The 23,537-nt window shown below is 28.5% G+C and overlaps 5 protein-coding genes across 16 annotated transcripts; 1 reads left to right on the forward strand and 4 right to left on the reverse strand.

The window, feature by feature from the left end:
- Window positions 1-41: 41 nt before the first annotated feature.
- Window positions 42-1,926, reverse strand: LOC124421596 (enoyl-[acyl-carrier-protein] reductase, mitochondrial-like). Of its 3 annotated transcripts, none has more exons than XM_046956958.1 (6): window positions 1,816-1,926; window positions 1,406-1,658; window positions 1,050-1,286; window positions 755-976; window positions 464-694; window positions 42-383 (listed from the first exon to the last, which is right to left on the reverse strand). In XM_046956958.1, the coding sequence occupies exons 2-6, from the start codon at window positions 1,589-1,591 to the stop codon at window positions 153-155; spliced, it is 1,107 nt and encodes a 368-aa protein (XP_046812914.1). In that variant the 5' UTR covers window positions 1,592-1,658; window positions 1,816-1,926; the 3' UTR covers window positions 42-152. The 3 variants fall into 3 exon arrangements, with proteins under 3 accessions (XP_046812914.1, XP_046812915.1, XP_046812913.1); XM_046956959.1 differs by having other exon boundaries at window positions 1,406-1,557; window positions 1,659-1,893; XM_046956957.1 differs by having other exon boundaries at window positions 1,406-1,893.
- A 261-nt stretch (window positions 1,927-2,187) lies between these two features.
- On the reverse strand, window positions 2,188-4,670 carry LOC124432955 (FAD-dependent oxidoreductase domain-containing protein 1). The gene is made up of 7 exons (XM_046982349.1): window positions 4,183-4,670; window positions 3,755-4,015; window positions 3,184-3,684; window positions 2,959-3,104; window positions 2,808-2,894; window positions 2,587-2,740; window positions 2,188-2,500 (listed from the first exon to the last, which is right to left on the reverse strand). The coding sequence occupies exons 1-7, from the start codon at window positions 4,273-4,275 to the stop codon at window positions 2,246-2,248; spliced, it is 1,497 nt and encodes a 498-aa protein (XP_046838305.1). The 5' UTR covers window positions 4,276-4,670; the 3' UTR covers window positions 2,188-2,245.
- Window positions 4,671-4,930: 260 nt separating this feature from the next.
- Window positions 4,931-7,971, reverse strand: LOC124421862 (transmembrane protein 165). The gene is made up of 6 exons (XM_046957535.1): window positions 7,532-7,971; window positions 7,255-7,456; window positions 6,948-7,123; window positions 6,638-6,820; window positions 6,423-6,528; window positions 4,931-6,169 (listed from the first exon to the last, which is right to left on the reverse strand). Exons 1-6 carry the CDS (start codon window positions 7,664-7,666, stop codon window positions 6,093-6,095), a joined length of 879 nt encoding a protein of 292 aa, XP_046813491.1. The 5' UTR covers window positions 7,667-7,971; the 3' UTR covers window positions 4,931-6,092.
- Window positions 7,972-8,268: 297 nt separating this feature from the next.
- On the forward strand, window positions 8,269-17,233 carry LOC124421853 (THO complex subunit 2). Of its 9 annotated transcripts, XR_006941733.1 has the most exons (29): window positions 8,269-8,488; window positions 8,638-8,681; window positions 9,026-9,117; window positions 9,211-9,324; window positions 9,419-9,534; window positions 9,660-9,790; window positions 9,904-10,283; window positions 10,358-10,536; window positions 10,636-11,228; window positions 11,334-11,568; window positions 11,664-11,781; window positions 11,869-12,031; window positions 12,118-12,299; window positions 12,453-12,737; window positions 12,816-12,928; window positions 13,044-13,239; window positions 13,320-13,448; window positions 13,523-13,651; window positions 13,735-13,992; window positions 14,078-14,229; window positions 14,548-14,680; window positions 14,799-14,904; window positions 15,049-15,089; window positions 15,153-15,266; window positions 15,348-15,408; window positions 15,476-15,537; window positions 16,491-16,563; window positions 16,642-16,706; window positions 16,821-17,233. XR_006941733.1 is itself a non-coding variant. In XM_046957518.1 (28 exons), the coding sequence occupies exons 1-28, from the start codon at window positions 8,424-8,426 to the stop codon at window positions 16,849-16,851; spliced, it is 4,278 nt and encodes a 1,425-aa protein (XP_046813474.1). In that variant the 5' UTR covers window positions 8,271-8,423; the 3' UTR covers window positions 16,852-17,233. The 9 variants fall into 9 exon arrangements, 8 of the variants coding, with proteins under 8 accessions (XP_046813478.1, XP_046813474.1, XP_046813476.1 ...); XM_046957518.1 differs by lacking the exon at window positions 16,491-16,563 and having other exon boundaries at window positions 8,271-8,488; window positions 14,551-14,680; window positions 15,055-15,089; XM_046957520.1 differs by lacking the exon at window positions 16,491-16,563 and having other exon boundaries at window positions 8,271-8,488; window positions 14,551-14,680; window positions 15,055-15,089; window positions 15,156-15,266.
- A 133-nt stretch (window positions 17,234-17,366) lies between these two features.
- LOC124421861 (MAR-binding filament-like protein 1) lies at window positions 17,367-20,198 on the reverse strand. Of its 2 annotated transcripts, none has more exons than XM_046957534.1 (5): window positions 20,059-20,198; window positions 18,894-19,788; window positions 18,142-18,808; window positions 17,942-18,072; window positions 17,367-17,862 (listed from the first exon to the last, which is right to left on the reverse strand). In XM_046957534.1, the coding sequence occupies exons 2-5, from the start codon at window positions 18,926-18,928 to the stop codon at window positions 17,400-17,402; spliced, it is 1,296 nt and encodes a 431-aa protein (XP_046813490.1). In that variant the 5' UTR covers window positions 18,929-19,788; window positions 20,059-20,198; the 3' UTR covers window positions 17,367-17,399. The 2 variants fall into 2 exon arrangements, with proteins under 2 accessions (XP_046813490.1, XP_046813489.1); XM_046957533.1 differs by having other exon boundaries at window positions 18,894-19,161; window positions 19,538-20,191.
- Between the last annotated feature and the right edge of the window lie 3,339 nt (window positions 20,199-23,537).

A 23,537-nucleotide genomic window follows, 5' to 3' on the forward strand; every position in this document is an offset into this window, starting at 1 on the left:
ACTTAATAGATAGATATATATACAATATAATTTGCACCTCATTCAATGATGTAATATTTTTATCTCCATACAATATACATTCGTATCAATGATATATTCGTATCAATGAAAGTATGTTAAATGCACAAATAATTCTCTATAAATCATTATAACTAATTTTTAGTCATATCCAAAATGTATTTTACTCCAGTTTTGCCACCAATATTGAGTGCATTTGTAATAGCTTCTTGATATTGAGAGAAAGATACAACTTTGTGTGGTGGAGCTTGTAATTTTTTATCCTTAAAGAAAAGTATTAATTCATCATACATATCTTGTCGTTTTTTTGATTCCATATTTGCCTTAGTCCATGCAGTCATCCAAAATCCTTGTAGACTTATATTCTACAATTATATATAACACAATTTAGATTTAGAAAAATATCATTAAATCTAAAAAATTTAAATGTTATATTATATATTACTTTAAAAATAAAAATTGAAGCTGGAACAGTCACAGGTTCCCTAGACATACCACCATATGTAACCATTGTACCTCCATGTGCAAGATGTCTCATAATTTCTGTAGCACTTTGACCACAAACACAATTAAGTGCTAATTTTGGCTGAGGTAATTTTTTATTTTTAAAAATTTGAGTCGTTCGAATTTCATTTTCAGTTAATACTTCATCAGCTCCCATACACATTAATAGATTCTAAACAATAAAGAATAATATTAACAATCAAATAACATCTATTAGATATTTTCTTAATACCTTTAATTCTTGTAAATTTGGTCTGTCTCTGATAACATTAACAGTTCGATAATTCCATATTTTACACAATTGTATAATCAATTGTCCTACTGCTGAATTAGCTCCATTTTGTATAACAGTATCTCCAGGTTTTAAACATACAAAATCTTTAAGCATTCTATATGCAGTACATGGATTAACATTCATCATACTAGCTTCTACAATTCCAACTTCTTTTGGAATCTGAAATTTTTGCATATTATCTTTATAATGATATGCAAAATATAAATAATTTTAATTAAAGTAATAAAACTACCTTTAACAAATCTTCTGATTTATAAATTGCATGTGTTCTCCATGTTCCCAAATTAGAAGCATTGGGTATAACTCTATCCCCAATGCATAAATTTGTTACTTCAGTACCAACATCTACTATTTCTCCAATACCTTCATTTCCTGGAATGGCTGGCAATGAAGGTTTACTTGGATATTTACCTTGAATTGTATTTATATCAGCTGGATTTACAGGTGCTAATAGCCACTTCACTGCAACCTTTACAAAATATCTAGTAGTATATTACAACTATAAATCCGTAATTAAAATTATAACACAAATGGGAAATATGTATGTATATATGTGGTATAGGAATGGAAGTATATATTTACATATACCTGATATTTATCTGGTTTATTTATTGTTTCTTTTGTGATTTGTAATACATTCACTGGTTCACCATATTCTTTATAGAGTAATGATTTTACTGTATCAGTCATACAGACAGTACTCATATGTCGAATTGTTATAAATTTTGTCGATTGTAAAACTAATGATAGAAAATGCCGTACATATAAAACCATTGTATCTTGTTCTTTTGATAATTTTAAATACAATACTGTTTTATTTCCCTTAAATATTAACGATTACCTGTATAATTACAGTAACAATATTTTACTTTGAATGTAGGTTATAAAACAGAATTACAATTATATTTTGAAATATTAAATGATTATAAAATCGTGTAGATATTTATTATACAATAAATTATTATTAGGAAAAGTCACTGCCACTGTATTTCATTTACCGTTTTTTTAACGTTTCCATCCAAATGTTTTTTTTACAAGCATTTACGTACTACGTCACTAGTGACGTGTTACCAATCGTTATCAATATTATCAACTAGATTTAAAGGAAACTATTAAAATATTGAATGATCGATTATTCAATTATTAATAGATGTGATTTAGCAAATTTTAATACAGTTTAATTTAATTTAATTTAATTTTTTATTTATAAAAAAAAGAAATGAAGCAAACTTACTTAAGCTCAATTTTTACTGAAGAAAATAATTTGATTGGTTTAAATTTATAAATATTTTATATATATTTATTATGTAATAATTGTATAATAATACATAATATACATTTGTACAAATAATCTTTCTCTTCTAATTATAATGTTCTTTAGATAAGATATTTAATTATGTTTAGATTATGTTTTGTTTTCATAAAAAATCATATAATATTACTTTCTCTCATGACTTCTAATTTTATAAATCTTTCAAATCCTAATTTTGATAAATCTAATGTGCGAAATCGAGATTCTAAAATAAGTTCTGATATCGCTCTTCCTACTGCAGGTGCTTGCTGTATTCCATGACCACTAAAACCTGTAGCTATAAACAAATTTGGATAGTAAGGATGACGACCAATTATGCCATTCTGATCGAAAGTATTATATTCGTAATATCCAGCCCAGGAAGATTTCACCTATAAGAAGAAAATATATCATAAAATCGACCACATTGATATCGCAACATTGTATTATTTTTAAATAATAAAATTTTGTATGTAACCTTCAAACTTTCAAAAGATTTTACTCTGTGAGCCAGAATAGGCCAAATATTTGTTTCAAAAAAGTCGTGATCTACATCTAAATCATCTGTTTTAGGTTCCTTATCTTTTTGTGGTGGTCGACCACAAATATAAGAATTGGCTAATCCGTCCCTCCTATAAAAATAATTATAAAAGTAATTTTCTTACAGCAATATAAATTGAATTTCATAAGATTAATTACCTAAAATAAGTTTGAGTGGGATCTATCGTAAGTGGAGTATTTAAACCAGGTCCATCTGGACAATGGAAACAGTAAACATATCTTTTCCTAAAAAAATACAAAAACTAAATATATCTAATATTTTTAAAGATGCTTGCATTATATACGGTACCTTCGTTCTACAGGTAAAGGAACACTTAAAATTCCTTTGCCAATTCCAATTTCTGCTTTTTCTGCAATTTGTTGACTAGATGCACCCGCTGCAATAACAACAGCTGCAAATCTAATAGTTTCAATATTACCATTTGGCATTTGAATCTAGAAATTGTCTTGCATTTAAAAAAAGTTTATTGTAATGAAAGTTCATTGCAAGCATTTTAGTTGAAAAGAAACTCACAATAACTTTTTTTATATTTTTACGTGATTTGAAATCGTCTTCAGTAATAATTGATATTTCCTCAAATTCAAAACCTATAGCTTTTGCATTAATATATTCTACACCTAAAGATATTGCTTTTTTCTTGAAAGCACATAAAAATAACCAAGGATCAAACCATCCTTCTTTTTCTAATCCAAAACAACCAACTGAAATACCATCTGTATTTAACCATGGAAACCGTTCTTTTAATTTTTTTGGAGAAAGAATTATATTGTTTGCACCCAGAATATTTTGTATTTTTGAATTTTCTATTAGTGTTTCTCCACTCAATTCACTAGCTAACATTAAGTAGCCATAAGGGTGAAATTGGATGTCAACCGGAGGCTCTCCTTCAATGCCTAAATAATTATTAATATTTCGTATAAACTCTGCTCCAAAAAGAGACATTTCAATATTTTCTTCAAGAGAAAACTGTTGACGTAAGCCACCTACTGATAAAGTTGTTGATGCATGGCAGTACTGTTTACATAAAGCAAAAATTAATTTTAGATTATATTGAAAAGGAACATTATTGTTTCTAATATCTTACCGTAGGATCTTGCTCAATTACAACAACATGGAAATCTTTACTAATATGTTTTTTCAACCAGTAAGCTATAGAACTTCCCATTATTCCTCCACCAATTATCATTATATCGCTTCTTTGTGGTACAGTCGTAAGGCACTCTTCAAGCAAATTTTTAACTCCTTTATCATCATTCCATGATTTAACTGTTATTTTTCGTTTGTCTGATGGTCTTTGCATTTCCGATGGTAATTGTGTATATGTGTCATTCTGATCATTATTATTCTGTAATATTATTTGTAACAATAACAATTCTATGAATTATTACTATGATATTAATTAATTAAATAAATATCGAATGAAATATATATATAGCTAATGTACTATATTCACAAATTGCTAACCTATATACAATTACATAATTGAAAATTATTTTATATTTTAACAATTACCTTTTTCGAATAAGATCGTATTAATAATTGTCTCACCCGTTGATTATCAAAAACATTTATTATTGTAGCTCTTTGGGCGAAATAACGAAACATGTTCTTATACGTTTAACAAATCAACTGTGTTATGAATTAAAAATTGTTATCTCGAAGTGGAGAAAAACAAATTATATATCTATGTATTATATTAATAGTTATTAAATTAAAACATCATTTAATATATAAGATTCGCAGTAAACTGGCATCATTTTTGATTAGTTACTGCAATTAAACTTCAAGAGACAAAGAGAGGGAGAGCAATCTTTTACTTATTTGAACTATGAGAAGCATATCTTATCAGTAATATATTTATCAGTAAACATTATTTAAACTTTAATTACATAATTTTGTATTGCTTTTTCACAAAAGAATACGTTACTTCATAAATAACGTATGTAACCTCAACGATAACGAACATCAAACATGCGCGTGTTACCGGAAACATGTACAAATATCTATATATGATTAAAACTGTAAATAGTGAATAAATAATGATGAAAAAGAAAAGAATAAAAATTAATAAGAAGATATATTCTACAGATTTAATTTTTTGATGTGTAATTTAATTTGTGGAAAATACGATTCATATATTAGTTTATATCAAAAATATATTATTAATATTTATTTTTAATATCATGTAACATTATTTTTTTTATCTTGTTAATAAAAATTACATCAATTATTCAATACAAATTTTTAATATCTACAGATGATAGAAGAAAAAATAATATTTTATTTTATTTAAAGCAAATTACTACAAGAATTATAATGAAAAATAAATGTACATTTAATTGTATTGTAAATAGCAATTTTCAAAACATTGACATAAATCATTTATTTACAACTATTCTTCTTAATTAATATCATTTACAATAATTATAAGCATAGAATTATTTTTGCATTTCAAATATTTATAACAGTATTAAAAATACAAATATATGTTTAAGTTCGTTTTAACATATACACTATTCTAATCAACAAGTTTTTTAGCTTATACTTAATTTTTCTTTTGTTCCACTATTTTGTTCTTACTTTACATGTCACTAAAATCTTTTATGTTTTTATGATATTATTTCTATAGATCTACTTGTAAAAATGTTACACGAATATATAATATTTTTATTGATATTCCAATATATGATGCTTTATGTCATATTATCTATACAAGTATTATTTCTAAAATCTTTTTTTTAATCTCAAATTTTGAAAAAATAAGTTTTATATATTTATCGAGCAAAAAATATGTAGAAAAATTGGAGAATTCTGATCAATTCACAAAGGAAGTGCAAGGATAACAAAAATTTACAAAAAAAAATTAAACACCATGACATTATTATTTACTAAACAGTTTCTTTATACCAAGTTGATCAATGTAAAAAATATATCTATTATTTTGTAAAAATCTTTTATTATATGCATCGATATATTGGGAAGTATAGATCTTGCAGAAAAATAATATAAAATAAAATTTTCATAGTATACAAGGAGGATTACTTTCGTGAATATTATAATATAAAAGATCTGTATACTGGTAACATATTATGAACAAAAAACATGATTATCATAATCTTCATATTAAAAACGTTTCTTTATGCAGATATACAATTAAAGTAGTGTTATTTATCACTACAATGTATAATGCATATCTACATTATGTGCATAATGCTTAAAACAATTTTGATATAAATACTCCTGCTGTGATCTATTAAAAAATACTAAATGTCTATAATACATATATGGTACAGCGCACCAAATTTCACGTATTTATAATACTATGATTCGTAAACATTAATAAGTATATAATACATATTCACATATTTTACCACAAAGAGTTTAATGAATCCAATTGAATTGAATACCATTCAATTCAACGTTCACGTATTTTCTGTTGGATTTATAAACAGAGCTGTCAGGGCAAAAAGTAGAAATACCAATCCTCCAATAATAGTCACTATATATAAACACACATCAAAATATTTTTAGTATGAGAATAATTTATATATGAGATTTATATATTTATATATGAGAACAATCATCATAATCCAAAAAATAAAAGTTATTATTACATTTATAAAATCAGATTGCATGTTGTTCCAAATTATTATAAATCTTGTGATTAACATTTAATATTTTAATTATGATTGTTGTGTTAGAAAGATTTGGAAATGTTATAATGCGCAATGAGATTATGAACAAAATTTTACCTGTTCGCACAGAAATTTTTTGTGCAATCATACGTCCACCTAATACAGCTAAGCCTGTACAAAATGAATGACCAAGAATACCACCAAATACTACTCCATAAACATCCTAAAATATATCGTTTTTTATATTTATTTAATATAAAATTATTTATAGAATTACCACATAATGAAAATCTTTCTTTCTATTTTATATATATATTATTATTATAAAATACCTCTCTTGCTGCAAGTATGATTGTTGTTAACTGTGAACGATCACCCCATTCTGCCAAAAAGGTGAGAGTAAATGCTTGTAAAAATATTCGAGAAAGTACCATTAATGCAGAACGCTTAGTAGTTTTCCTTATAATACCACTTTCTGGATCCTGGACTAATGTGGTTGATGTTTCTTTTTCATACTAATAGAAATAATAATTATCATATTAAACATTAATAATAAGAAAATTGATTTGTACTAGTTGCTATTAATCTTTAGAAAATAATATTTCTGAAAATAATAATACAGCAATGTTAACATTTTTATACCTCATCTTCTCGTTTACGTAAATCTGATTGAACTTCTTCAAGTTCTTCTTGTGCTCCTGTTGGTGACATATAATATCCGTCTCTCAACATTTTTATACCAAATAAAGCAAAAAGTACTGTTGAAATATAATACGTATAGGTACGTGGAATTATAGTTGCCGCATATCCAAATATTACTGAAAATAAAAAAAATTATATATGTCTACTGCACCAAAAGGATATCATTAAAAATTTTGACAAGATTTTATAGAAAATTTATACGGCATATTGTAAAAGAAACGTGAGTATTTTCAATGGGTAAGAATACCTGATAATATAGTCATAAGAGCAAGAGCACTTATAGCTCCTATAAAAACAGTCAACCTAGGATGCTTCATTGCCATAATAGCGGCAATGAAGAAAGTTTTATCTCCTAATTCGGAAACAACAATGACAGACAGGGAAGCTACAAAAGCATGTAGGAGCCCAAGAGAGCCCTGAGGTTGAGTTGATGTTAAGTCTTCAACTTTCTAAAATTATTAATTATTATTAGACTTATTGTCATCTCATTAAACATATCTAATAGAAGTTGAACTTATATCTACCATTGTAGTTGCTGTAATTTGTAATTTGTCATCATAACGGTAATCATTTTGGGCTTGTGCGTAATCAAAATTTAGATAAATGATTACAAAAGAATATAACAAGTATTTCATTATATTATAATTTACGACAGTCATGATAATGCTATAATCTATTATCTGATACTATGCGCACATACTGTTACCGCCACATCATTGAAGCACAAATAGCAAGTCTAGACATTATTTTTTAATATAGATGTCGTGCAATTCGCATCAGTATCACCAATATATTCTCATTCAATTAAAAAGGTACACATTGAACAGTAAAAATATCTAGATTAAAATAATTTAATCTAGTAACGATTTGGTAATTCTGTATCCTATCCAAATTAATTAACTATTAGTTTGACTTAAACTTTTCTATTATATTTTTGACTTACAGAATGTATTTATTTAAAAAACTACGTAATAATAGAATAAAAATATTAAGAAATATAATTAAATAATATGTACTTTAATATTATATACAAGATATATAATGAATTTAATAAGTATTTTATCAAAATCAAAGTGAGCTTGTATAATTTATCTCTATAGGATCGTCGAAGTGACGACACTATCATTATTTTTTTTTTTTTTTGTATTTCTATTTTTGATGTTAACGAAAAGGCTCGTTTTCACTGTTTGTAAATTACTTGTACGAAATCACTGACAAAGTTTCATTGGTCGTTTCAACCTTGATCACGCGTCCATACCAATGTAAATTAGAAGAAGCGTACGCTAACACGCACATAAAGTTACGATCACGTCGTGATAAGTTGCTAGACGCTCGCAGTAATGGTATATGGGATCTGTTAACCTGTGATGTCGATACGTTTGTTTTTAATTTTAAAGCACTTTTATTAAAATTGGAATGGCTGGTAAAGTGTGGAATTCAGAAATATGGAAAACATGGGATAAACATGGAAAAAATGATTTGTAAGTGGTTAAAACGCTGTAGCGCCAAAAGCGCGCCTGATTAATATTGAATTGATACTCGGTACTCTCTGAGAATTGATGGTTGCAACTTATCTCTCCTGTTTCTCGCTCTTCTGAAGAGTTAATTGTCAATTAACAACTGTTTGCAGCCTCAAGCTAATCAAGCACTTATTTAAGGAAGGCAACGCAGCAGGTAAGTTACTTTATGTTTGTATGTACTTCAGATAGCCTAAAACATATTTTTATTACATCTGGAAAGCATTCTTCTCTTACAAGCATTGCACTTTTTTTTTATAATAAATATATGCTTTATAGTTTATTTTTTAAATATAATCTTTGCATAAAAAATTAATTATTATATTATGCTAATTATATCAATATAATATAATACCAAAATTTATAATGTTTTTAATTTATAGTTATATTTATTTACAAATTATTGCTTATTTCTTATATTATATTATAGTAATGTATTATAATATATACAATTTGTTGTGACAAAAGCTTTAATATCATTTTTTTATTTTATGTTTAAAGAATGGAGAAGAGGATTGTACGAATTAATTTCAAATGGAATCCATGGAAATATAAAAAAGGATAATGTTATTGCTACATTAAGTGAAGTTACTGTAAGTAATATTTTTATATATCATAATTTTTTTTCTATTACAATGATTATTTTAATCTAACCAATGGTAATAACATGTACGATATATTTTCAGAATATTGATTGGGCAATACCATCGGCAATAGTAGACATATTTACTTTAATCGATGCTGAAGTTCACACTGAAGACAGAAATAATTTTTATTACATTGTAAAAGAATCTGAGAAGGTATTATAACGTGATTAAAATAATTTTCATCATTGTTGTTAAGATATAAATTACTTTTTATTACTAAGATATAAATTAATTTTATATCTTTCAGGTATTAACAGACAGAATAATAAAAGAACGTTTAGAAATTGAAACATTACAAGATGTAGGAACATTAAAAAATAGAAGTTTTCAAACAAAATTTATTAAAGTAAAAACGAAATTATAGTACGTACATACCACTAATAAAATATATTATATAAGCATAATTTTTTTGGTTGAATAACATGTTCATATTTATACAAGTGTATAATAAAAATGCTATTTTTTTTATGTTTCATTTCATATTTCAGTTACAAACAACGAAAATTTAATTTATTTCGAGAAGAAAGCGAAGGCTATTCAAAACTTATTGTAGAATTAAATCAAGAACGTCCGGAAAGTGAAGTAGCATCAACATTAGAAATCGTGAAATCTCTGATTGGTATGATTATTATTCACTAAAACGTTTTCGCATAAAAAATAATTTGATAGAAATAATTAATGTTTTAATCTAAAAAACAAATATAGCTGAAAACTCAAATATCTTTATTTCAGGATATTTCAACCTTGATCCTAATCGTGTACTTGATATTTTATTAGAAACTTTTGAAAATCGATCAGAAGCCGATGCGTTTTTTATATCTTTAATTCGTTCATATATGAGCGATCAGCAAGTACTTTGTGAAGTTTTAGGATTTAAATATAGCTCTACTATCAGTGCAACTCCATTTTCCTTGCAAAAACTTACTGCGCTCATGCTTCAACATTCTGTAATACAATTGGATGATATGCTTCCTTGGCTAGTGCCAGATGATGAGACTATTATTAAAGAGCACGAACAAGCAATGAAACAGGCTAAAGAATACGTTCGTAAGTTAAGTATAATTTCAACTAAAGATAAAGAAGAGGTGCCAGAAGAAAAAGAGAATCCACAGGTATTACAATATCATTCATAACACCTTTATATTATTTATTTGTTTATATAGTTTCATTGTCATGTATTTAATAGGCTAAATACGCAAGTAATCAAAAATTTGGTTTATGTGAAGCATTGTTAGAAATAGGAGCTTGGGAAGTAACACAAGCTCTTTTTAGTCGATTACCGGAACATTGTTTTACAGATCAACGTCCTATTGCATTAGCCCTATGTAAAATGATTCAAGCTCTCATAGAGCCTGTTTATCGAAAGTAAGCTTCTTAGATAATTATTTTATAATATTTACAGTTTACAAAATTTATATTGAATTTGATAATTTGTCAGTCATGATGCATTTATCTATATTTCAGATATTGCATAATATCACCTAAATTACAAGGTCGAAAAGTCCCTCCATTAAAAAATTCTCTTGCACCAAAACCAATATGTAGTTTAGAAGAAATACATGACCAATTATTACCCATGTTAATAGTTCTTGGTCCTAACTTACATCATGATCCGATTTTGTTATACAAAGTTATGAGATTATGTCATGCTGCTATCAAACAATGTCCATTAGATGCAAACAAGCAACCAGTTGACAAGAACAGTATTCTTTATTATGATGTATTAACAATACTTGATGTAGCCTTGTTACCCTCATTGTCTTTTATGGATTGTAATTGTTGTGTGGCAGAAGAATTATGGAATATTTTAAAATACTATCCATATCAAAATCGTTATTGTTTATATGCAAGATGGAAAAATGATACTCCTCTTCAACATGCAGCTCTTCTCAGAAAACGAGCAGATGCTCAGAAAAAGATTAAATCAATCATGAAAAGAGTTAGCAAAGAAACAATTAAACCTGTTGGAAGATCAATTGGTAAATTAACACATTCTTCTCCTGGGGTATTGTTTGATTATGTTCTTATACAGATTCAGTTGTACGATAATCTCATAGGTAAATATACATAAATATATTTACTTTTGGTAAAGTACAGTATTTTTTATTATAATACGAATTAAAAAAAGAACCTTTTTTTATTACAAAATGGGACATTTATAGGACCAGTTGTAGACTCATTAAAATATTTAACGAACATTTCTTATGATGTACTTGGATATTGTCTTGTGGAAGCATTAGCTGGAGCTGATAGAGATAGATTTAAACATGATGGAACCAGTATATCTTTATGGTTACAATCTCTTGCATCATTTTGTGGAGCTATTTTTAAAAAATATAATATAGAACTTACAGGTCTATTACAATATGTAGCGAATCAACTTAAAGCACAAAAAAGGTAATATAAATATTTTGTTTAAATGAAGAAAGTTTTTAAAAAATATTTGTATTTGTATTACCAAATTTTTTTTTACAAATTAATATTGCTTTCAGTTTAGATTTATTAATATTAAAAGAAATAGTACAAAAGATGGCAGGCATCGAAGCTGCTGAAGAAATGACAGCAGATCAACTAGATGCCATGGCTGGAGGAGATTTATTGAAAAATGAGGTAATATATTTGATCAAAAAAATAATAATTTTATAAATAAATGAAATATTTCTTTATGTTATTTATATCTTTTTAACGTTATTTCAGGCCGGATATTTTAGTCAGGTTCGTAACACAAAAAAATCATCACAGCGCCTCAAAGAGGCTCTTGCTGAACATGATCTAGCTGTAGCTCTTTGTCTATTAATGGCACAACAAAAACATTGTGTTGTATACAGAGAAACAGATAAATCTCACCTCAAACTTGTTGGTATGTAATTATATCTTTGAGAATCTAGACATTTGCTATAAACAATAATAGTTAACAATATTCTGTTTAAATATTATTATATATAGGAAAATTATACGACCAATGTCAGGATACATTGGTACAATTTGGTACTTTTCTGGGTTCTACAATGACAGTCGATGAATATGTAGAAAGATTACCATCTATACATTCTATGCTGCAGGACAATCACATACATGCAGATGTTGCATTTTTTCTTGCACGACCAATGTTTGCACATGCCATTAATGTAAGAAAATGTTATTGAATATTTTGCTTAACACAGTGACTCTCAATAATAAACGTTTAACAGTGTTAATATTGTTAAATTTAATATGTTTCGCTTATATGAATAGTAATTGCAAATAACATAAAATATATATATATATATGTGCATCTTCAGATCAAATATGATTTTCTCCGCAAAGCTGATCCAAATTACAAGAAAATGTCTAGTGCTATAAAACAAGCTAAATATGCAGAAGCTGCACAAGCTGTAATGGCACCAGTTGCTCAATCCGTTAGACCTTTACATCCATTAAAAGTATGGGAAGATATCTCACCACAATTTCTAGTTACATTTTGGTCATTGTCTATGTACGATCTTTATGTTCCTGTCGAAAGTTATCAAAGAGAAATTAATAAATTAAAGCAACTTGCTATTCAAGCTGCAGATTCCAAAGATATGGTTTGTATATGATATTCATTGTCTTACAATGTTATTTTATAGAAACTAATAATTAATGTTATCTTCTTTGCTATATAGAATGCTAGCAAGGGGAAAAAAGAACAAGAAAGATATACTACTTTAATAGAGAAACTACAAGATGAAAGAAGAAAGCAAGAAGAACATGTTGAGAAAGTATTTGCATATCTTAGGTAATTGATAGAATAAAAAATAATAAGTAGGAATATGTTTAATCATGTTGAATTGATGAATTATTGATATACATAGTATATATGCACCTTATTAATACATAAATTATTTTATTAGACAAGAGAAAGATTCCTGGTTTTTATCTCGAAGTGCAAAATCCGCAAAAAATGAAACAATAACACAGTTTCTTCAATTATGTTTATTCCCTAGATGTACATTTACAACAGTAGATGCTATGTACTGTGCAAAATTTGTACACACCATTCATTCATTAAAGACTGCAAATTTTTCAACGCTTCTTTGTTATGACAGGGTAAGTAAAACTTTAGAAGTAAAGTGTTAATATTACTTTAATAAATGTTACACTCATTTTATCTTCCCATTTTTTCTCAGCTTTTTTGTGATATAACATATTCAGTCACTTCATGTACAGAAAATGAAGCAAACCGTTATGGTAGATTTTTATGTGCTATGTTGGAGACAGTAATGAGGTGGCATTCTGAAAGGGCTATATTTGATAAGGTAATGTACTGTATGCATGACATTGTTTTATTTGTGACATTATTTCTAAATATATTTTTTTCTTTTCTCTATAGGAATGTAGTAATTATCCAGGATTCGTTACTAAATTTCGTGTGAGCAATCAATTTTCTGAAGCAAATGATATGGTTGGTTTTGAAAATTATAGGCATGTATGCCATAAATGGCATTACAAAATTACAAAGGTATTTGTTATAAATGTTAATCTTCATTTAAATTTGATTTGGAGATTATCAGTTATTAATTTTTATATTTTTACAATTATTAGGCCATTGTGGTTTGTTTAGACTCTAAAGATTATGTGCAAATAAGAAATTCATTAATAATATTAATTAAAATATTGCCACATTTTCCTGTATTATCAAAACTTTCACAAATTTTGGAGCGTAAAGTTGATAAAGTAAAAGAAGAAGAACGTGGCCAACGTCAAGATTTACATATCCTAGCAACATCGTATAGCGGCCAATTAAAAGCTAGAACACCCTGTATGATACGCGAATCAGATTTTCATCATGTTGGCGATAAGGTCAGTTATTAGTTAAGGTTGTTGGTAATATGTTATTTTTGTATAATTTTTATTGTTAATCTTGAATAGAACTTTATTTACACAGGCGGGAAAAACACAGGATGCATCAAATAGTGACACAGTAGATAAAGTTAGTAATGGTATTACATCTAAAGAGATAAGTAATGGTGATACTAGAACAGAAAAAGAAAACAAAGATCAAAGGGAAAAACGTAATACAATGAACCAAGCACATCAGTAAGTTCTTCATTTTTTATTTAGTCATTAACTCATGATCTATATATATGTTAAGTGATATACTGAATTCATTTATCATCATTGCTGTGAAATCAGTTTACGTCACTGGTCAATTTGGTTGAATTTCACTGGTGCTTCTTAATCCGTGAGTATATAAAATGTGTTAAACAAGAAGTTACATACATAGTAACTGCATTGTAATTAGCCTCATGACATGGACTAAATTCACAGCTTTGTTTATCATACAGACCTACGTTAGAAACCAATGATACATATTTTTGTCCCATTTTTCTTCATATCATCACACTCTATTTCAAGCAGCGAAAGTTCTGAGAAACTTCGGAAAAAGGAGGAAAATAAAGACGGTGCAGACGGAAAAGAAAAACATACTAAAAAAGAAGAATCAAAAGAAGACGATGGCATTGACAAAAAAGATCGCAAATATTATAAGGTAGATGATTTATTATAATATTATATCACATATATATGTTATGCCAATATAATGTAATCATTTTTATGGATATCTACACATGATGATTTTTGTATCATAAATATAACTCTGATTATAGGAAGAACATTACTATAGCGGTGGTGTGGATAATTTAGATAGAGATCTTTCTAGTGTATCAAATAGTAGTGCCAGTTCAGGACCAACACCAGATGGAACAGATAGAGGTTTGTATGATAAAAGTTGATTTTAATAATGCATACTGATTTTATTGAATTTGAATTAAATATAATACTAACTTTTTATTAGTAAATTGTTTAATTTATATATAAAAAAGAATATAATTTGATATAAGATACTTCAATGATTAGTTTCAGATGCCAAAAGAAGAAAACTTGAAAGTATTCCAAAGGTAAGAAATAAATGAAAATATTATATCAATACCATATCAATAAACTAATGTGTGTATTGTTAGCAGGAAGGTAGGAGAACAGAGGGTAATCTTGAAAAAAAGGAACGTTCTAGCAAAACAAAAATACGAGATGAACAAAAAGAACTTCGCAGAGAAAAAAAATTAGGACGAAAGAGGGTAAAAAATTATAACATAATTCCTAGTTTATATTCACATATTATGATTTTAATTATTAATCCAATATATTATTTGCTTTAGGATCGAGCAGAAGAATCTGTGGTAACGATTGAACAAAAACGAAGAAAAGATGATGAAAGAGGTTAGTATATAATTTTATTGGCATATATATGGCTATATACATGTATGTATTTTAAACTATGTTACAGCCAAAGGAGTACATCAAAATGGAGATGTAGCAGAACACAGAGAAAAACATCATTATAGCAAGGTGAGCCAAATGTTATATTATATTTGTGTGTGTGTGTGTGTGTGTGTGCGCGCGCGCGCGTGTGTGTGTACAAGCTACATTATACGCCCAAATTCTTATAAAAAATATGTTTCTCAACATTTATTACATTACATAAATAATAATTTCAATAGATTATAATATTAAAAAAATATATTTAATAGTCAAAAAAATAATGGAAAAGAATTTTATTCTTTTCTGCCTTTATATTACAACATTTCTTCTATATTTTGAAAATGTAAAGTATATACTTTTTGCTCATTCTTAACAAAGGTCATACATATCTTTTACATCATTACATGTAATATCCTTCAGACATAATTTTATAATATAAATATTTAATTAACTAAGGAATTTAATAGTAAAATAATAAAATAGAAAATAGAACCTAGAAAAAGTTCTTGTATTAAGATTTCTATTTGTATCATTGAGTAATTATAAATTATTACTTATGCAATCCTATTCTATTCTAGTTCTATTATAATTTTATTCAGAGGTAGTATAAATATTGTTTATAAAATTATAAATAGTATTAATATATTTATATAGCTTATTTATATATAAATTAAAATATATAAATATATATATGTATATATGTATGTATGTATGTATATATATATATATATATATATATAAAATACGTGTAGTGCACAATTCAAGTGCATAATATAAAACTATCTTTCTCGTCTTTTTTGCATTTTTTCACTCACAGTGAACATCATGAAATGTACTCAAGTACTTTTCTGTGTAGCCCTTACATATTTTTGGGGAGATTTATTTGCAATGATTCCAATCTAATAAAAGGATTAAAAAATATCATTTTATTATTTATTTAAAAAAAAATTTCATAAAGGAGTAAGTTCACATTTGTCTAGTTTTGTGTACTAAAAGTAAAATTATTATCATTTTTCTAACCTTGTTACTTGGCCCCTTAGTTGATAAAGACGTCCACTTCGAGTATATTGAAAAGATGAAACAGGAGACAATAGCAAAGACGAGAAAACATAGGTGATACTATCAAGTACCCAATGTTAATCGCAGAAGTCACAAGGCATATAGGACATTTATCCATCAATATATTTTCAGGAAAAATCTCCATATACAAAGGAACGTACGCATGAACGCGAAGGACGAGAGAACAGAGACAAACAATATCCTTTTTATACAAATATCTAAACTATATATGTATTAGTAGTTCAGAATTTTTTCAGAAAAAAAAATATTTTAATAATTTAAATAGATATTTATCCTTAACAAAAACTTACTAGGAGGAGTTCAGATCCCAAACGAAGATGATGCACGGCAACAGAAAAAATGTTGATTTAACATTTTATATATTACGTTTGATGTTGCATGTAATTAAAGTAGAATTCGTCATAATAAAGAAAAAATAGTGGATAATTTGTATATTACGTTAACGTCCGATTTTATAAAATAAACTATTTCTCAATCAATTCATATTCTTCAATGTGCTCTTGCACTTGAATGTAACTTAATCATTTCTTACGAAAAAAAAATTGTTCACCTCAAGTTTGTACTGATATGTGTTAGTTGCTAAACAAATGTGAAGATTGCTTTGATATCCGATAAAAGTAATATATACTTATCAAGTACTTATTGTCTGATAATATTATAGCCAATAGAATAATTAAAACAAATAAATTTATAGTAAAACTTTTATCTTTTTACTTATTTGATGAAAATATAATACTGTATATATATATAAATGATATAACCTAATAAATGTATAATATTGTGTTGGTGTAATCAACTATCTGTACAAAATAAATTATCATTGACACTTTTGGACATACAATCTAAAATGTGTATAATATATATTATAATTAAGTAGCAATACAATTATAGTAAAACCTATCAGCTTTTATACTTTCTTCTTCTAAACGTTTCAGACGTAATTTAGCGTCTTGCAAAATATCCTCAGTGGAACTGCTTTCACTGACAATAGTATTAGTATATACAGTTTTCTTTGGTATTACAGTATCTTCGATTAATATAGACCTTGACTGATGAATTTCTTCTAATCTACGGGATAGATGAATCGCATACTGCGTTAATTCATCTATCTTTAATTGCTGACCATGTAAAAGTTTAACTAATTCTTTCTTCTCTTCATTAAATTGTACATCTTTATTTTTATCACCCAAATCATTACTAGAACTTGTTTGTATTCCTGTATCCCTTAACTCATAATTAGAAGAAAAGCCTTTCTTTGTTATAGCAAGTTCTTCTTGCAATTTTTCCAAGTCACGTTCATAATTTTTATACATATCTTGTTTTTTTTTAAATCTGTGAATAATTCTATTATTGCTTATCAAACTTTTATGAGTTAAATTATTAAACGAATCTAACATTTAAGAAATATTACCTTTCATTTTCTAATAATAATGCATTGTGTTTAAAAGATAATTCAATTTCTTTTTGAAACAAATCTTGCTCTTCTTTCTGTTTTTTTTCTTTTAATTGTTGTTCTTTTAAAGTAACCATATACATTAGTTCCTAAAAAAAAAAACATAATGCATAAGGGAAAGATAAATATAAGATGTTATTTTTAATTAGATTCTATACCTGTGCTTTTTCTAGTTTTCCATTCAAAGAAATAAGTTGCTCTTCAATAATAAGAGCACGATTTTTTAATCCAAGTTCTTTTTCCTTTAATTGAGCATCAAAAATTTGTTTTTGCCTTAATATTTTCTTTTTTATAGACCTTAATCTTTCTATATCCGTACTTGGTTGGAAAAAAGTATCTGTTTGCGTTTCTTTCGTACTCATTGACGTGGCTTTTTTAAAACTTTGAATTTTGTTTAAATCCAATGAACAAAATGATATACATTTTAATATACATAAAAGTAATGGTGCATCATTATTTATATATTCTGACATAATATACTGTCCTTCAGGATCACTTGGTCTAATTCCTAAAGTCTCTAATGTATGATATATATAATCCTTTTGTAATTTTTGTTTACTATGTTGTTTTTTATCATCGTAACTATCAGGTATTTGATTATCGAACTGTATTAAAAGTGGAGCTTCGCTAGCAAATACTGATAAAGTATAAGCATAATTAACATTAAATAAATACTCTGCTACAAGAAAGTCAAAAACATATTGTTTCGCTGGTTTCGGTTTACTACAGTAATCCTTTAAAGATAAATCTTTGTACTTTAAAGCATTTACTAAATTTTTTCGAAGATGTGTTCTTATATTTGATATAATACCACATCTTTCAAACCTAAAAGTATAAAATTACAAAAGTAAATAAAAATGAACAAAAAATATAACATGATTATGTATATATTTATCATATATAAACATACCATGTATATACAGCATCAGAATATTTACTATCCATGATATAAATAATATACGAATCAGGAGTAGCAAAAAATTAATCAATACAAATATTTGTAAATAAAGCAGTACGATACTGTTATTTAAAGGTTTAATTATTGTTTGTGTTCCGGCAGTAATTACCAATGGTCAAACTTTGATGACGCTAACGAGATATCGAATTTGATATCGATATCATCGATATATTTTTTATTATCGAAAATATAATAAAATATAGACCAATCAAAGGTCTCCCTATATACGCAATCGAAAAAAATACGTATAATGGAATGTGAGTATATAATACAGTTATAATGTACTAACCAAATCAGTAATTAACGATCAGATGCAATATACTAAACAATAATTAACTATTATTTTCAGGATGTTATTGTTTCTATTTATTCATGTTTCATATCAAAAAATGCTGATTGGTCAGATTTTATAGTAAAGGAACCAATTATACGATACAAATGTAAACGTTTCGTATAAAAAAATGTTTCAAGAATCTCACGTTTAATATAAATAAAATATAATTTTTGTAAATGAAATCAATATCTTGTATCGTATCTAAACACTAAAATTACGTATAGTCATAAAATATTGATATTATAAAAACGCGTTTACTAACATTGCGTTGTTATTTATCCATAAGTGACACATAATTCTTAGGTTTCACTTTCATCGATTACAAACATAAATATCTGACGCTAGAACAATACAAGCGTCTACATTCGCATAAACTCATAAGAACGATTAATATAAATACCGCATGTCACTTTAATGATAATGCAAGAGGATATTTTTCTTTAAATTCCATTAGACGTTGGCTAACCTGCGAGCAGCCTATTCCTAATCAACGGTAGTAGAGAGTGGCACCACCTATAATAGAAATATGATCTAACCTTTTTAATGATCAGGAAATAATACCAATGATTTGTCACGATTGAAAGGAAAGTACATGTAAAAAATGAAAAGATAAAATCTCCTTTTTGACGGTAAACGAAAGGTAAGAACGATGGTGATAATCAATAAAAAGAAAATGATTCGCTTTTAAGCGCGAGTTTTCCCGCCTTTTCCACGAGCAGACATTTTATCGAGGGTTAAAAAGAAACGCATCAAAACATAAAAGGTCGGCGCTGATTGGCTTACTTTTTGCGGCTTATCTGAAATAAGCCAATCGTAATGAAGATTTTCCCTGTACACTTCCATATGCCGCACAAGTAAGCGTGGGGTCGCGATATTCGAAGCTGAGAATCCTTTTAGCTGTATAGAGGACAGTTCAGGTAAGAAAAATCCAAATATTTTTCTTCGTAGGCGTTGACAGATTTCGGCGTCGCGCCATTGACGAGCGTAAGGATCGTGAGTGTACGACGATCACGATACGAGCTGGCGTACTACAAGGTGGCATCGCCTTCCGTTTTTGTGCGTACACCTTTTATTTTCTACACACAACTCGATCGTAGCAAATGGCTGCCCCCCGGGAGAGAGGAATGATGCGTGTTTAGGCTGTGTCGCGATCACGACGTGTGTTTCTCGTCCCGTCCGATCCTCGTCCTCGTTTTATCGAAGGGCGTTAGGACGTTTGTGATGCTCCGGAAGGCTAGGAAAGAGAGAAATGAGAGATCAAGAGCACACGGTGCACCGTGCGTGAACGAGGACGACCGGTGGTGCGCGAAACGCGTCGCGACGACGCGCGTCCTCGCGCTCGCTCTCTTTCTCTACCTCTCTTGCACATACACTCGTACACACCCACACACATACACAAGCACGTACATGCATTCTCTCTCTCTCTCTTTCTCTCTCTCTACTCCTCCCCCGCTTCCTAATATCTCTTTTATCGGTCGCTTTTCTAAATGAATCTCGCAAACACGTTCACTGTGGATGTACGACAACTCTTGTCGTCATCGTAATCATCATCGTCGTCATTGCCATCATTGTCGTCATCGTCGTACATCGCGCCTCTCGCCATAGAAACGATCGGTGGGACCGCCTCTATTTGCAACGTGCATATAAGCTGTTTATACGCCACGTAAGAAATGGTGTGTGTGCGTATATATATATATATGTGTGTATTACGTGCCTATGTATGAAATTCGCGGCACTTGCCGTATATTATTGTCGTGCGTCTATGTTGTGTTTTTGTTTTCCTTCGCGAGATCAACGAGATCTGCACGTTGCACCTAATTGAACGTCGATCTTTCCTTTCTTATCTTTAAAATCGTTCAATTCAACTTAATAGAAAAAATTACTAAAAATTTAACGCGATCCCTCCAATCACGTAGCATCTTTTTTCGACTTTCCTTTTTTTTCGTCCTCATGTTTTTTACAAGTCGTGTGTCTCTCTCGTGATTCGTCAGTCCTCGTTCTTTTTTTTTCTTCTTCGTTATCGATTAGTAGATTAGCCTTTTGTCTTTCTTTAACAAGTTAAGACAAAATAGAAGGTTGTGTTACGATTTATGATTCGCTAAGATGACACGAGAACTACGAGAAGGAGAGAGATAAAGAGAAGGAAACATCGTATATAGAAAATTTACACGTAAGCGTTGTTTTTCGCTACGTGCGCGCCATGCTGAGGGACTATATGTATATTGCGTCGTATCGACGAATCTAATAGTGTCGTAGTAGTGTAGTGGAGTAGAATAGTTACGTAGTATAGTATAGTAATAGTAATGTAGTAGTTTAGGATAGCGTAGTAGTAGTAATAATATAGTTGTGTACTAGTAGTAAGATAGTAGTAGTAGTAATGTAGTAGTAATAGAAGTGTAGTAGAGTACTACGATAAATGATATTTTACTTGACTTTTTCTCCGTTAAGAACAAGAGCGCACGCTATTTCATTACATCCTTACCGGTCATTGATATAGCAGTTTTAACGTCTTCGTTCGCGTTTTATTCACGTATCAAACGCGACAAAGTTGATCATTCGAAATAGAAATAGAGAATGGAGGGAAAGAGAAAGAGAATGTATGTATGTGTACGTAGAAGTGAGAGGAGAGTGAGAAAGAGAGAAAGGAGATAGAAAAGAGGAGAGGCATATGACGCGTTCGTCGTGAAAATGCTTATTACGCATCATTTTTGGGGGGAAATAATCACACATACATACATATAAAGTTACGGTCACACATGCAATCGTTTTCTTTAGCAACATCGTGCTGTCAGTTCTGCTTCAGCGCGGATTCGATTATCTTGCAACGGTTATACGTTTCCATTAGTTTCTTCTTTTATTGGTTAGAATCGGAATCGCGTTATCGATAAAATTTTGTTTTTCTCTCTCTCTTGTTTACGTATCTCTCTCTCTCTCTCTCTCTCTCTCTCTCTCTCTCTCTCTCTCTCTCTCTCTCTCTCTCTCCCATCTGTTTCTTATTAAGTTCACTTTCATAATATATAACGTACGCGTCTTAAAAAATAATACACAAAAGTTGTTCGCCGCCGCGCTCGTCGTCTTTATTAATTGTCGTAACTATAACTACGGGAAGAATCTTTCTACGTTTGTATCACGCTCACAAGCGTGTCTAATATGTAGTATTATGCGAGATGTTTGACGCGAATCTCGTCGTAGTCGTCGTAGCCTCCTCTTACGCAACAGGTCGCGTGAATATAAATACAAACAGTTCGGATAAAAGTTGAGAGAAGCCGAATTTTCTCACGTGTTCTCGCCAAATATATTTCAAGGGAAAGACGCAGAGAGAGAGAGAGAGAGAGAGAGAGAGAAACAGACAGAGAGAGGAGAGAAAGAGAGAGAAGACAACGAATAGAAAGAGAAAGGGAGAAAGGCTGAAAGGGAGATAGAAAAAAAACCACCTTCAAGGCAGACCGTGCATTTCTAACAAGGGAAATGTCTGTGACGTTTAATGTACGTCTACTAAGGTTCTTTTGTTTATGTGTGTTGTTTTCTTTGTTTTAGTTTTTATTTTCTTTATTATCTTTATAAAGTTTTTTTCCCCTCTCTATCTTTATCTCATAGGACAAAGTTATCTTATTTGAATTTGTTGAATGATGTATTCACTGCCTTTTTTTTTATATCGATATATGCATTGATTGATATATACTTGATTTCTTTCAAAGAGGATATCAATACTTCTCTTTATTTTACATCTAATAATAAAGAATACGAAATTAGGTTAGTTACGTATATATATGTATGTATGTATGTACGTATGTACGTACGATGATGTATGATGTATGTATGATGTATGTATGTGTATATATACATATATATATGTATATATGATTCATATATATGATTCAATATTTTTGTTTCGTGACTCCAAACAAAATTGTGACAAACGATATATCGAATTTATTCCTATGAGATTTTATTATTGTTTTCTTTTTTCTTTTCTTTTCTTTTCTGCATTATATTTTTATTTTATTCTTATTTCCTTCCCTTTTCACACATATAATAGTAAGAATATAATAGCTTAAGAATATATTCATATTTTCTGTTACCTTGACAAAACACGTAAGAAGCAATTATGCAAAGTTTTTACTATTTCTTGGTGAAATATATATACATATATTTCGTCACGCTTATGATATATTAATTATTTGGAATTTTTAATGCAATCTGATTACTAACGTAAACACACCCATCTCCTCTCTCTCTCTCTCTCTCTCTCTCTCTCTCTC

The sequence above is a fragment of the Vespa crabro genome, chromosome 2 (genome assembly GCF_910589235.1).
Source record: "Vespa crabro chromosome 2, iyVesCrab1.2, whole genome shotgun sequence".
NCBI lineage: Eukaryota > Metazoa > Arthropoda > Insecta > Hymenoptera > Vespidae > Vespa > Vespa crabro.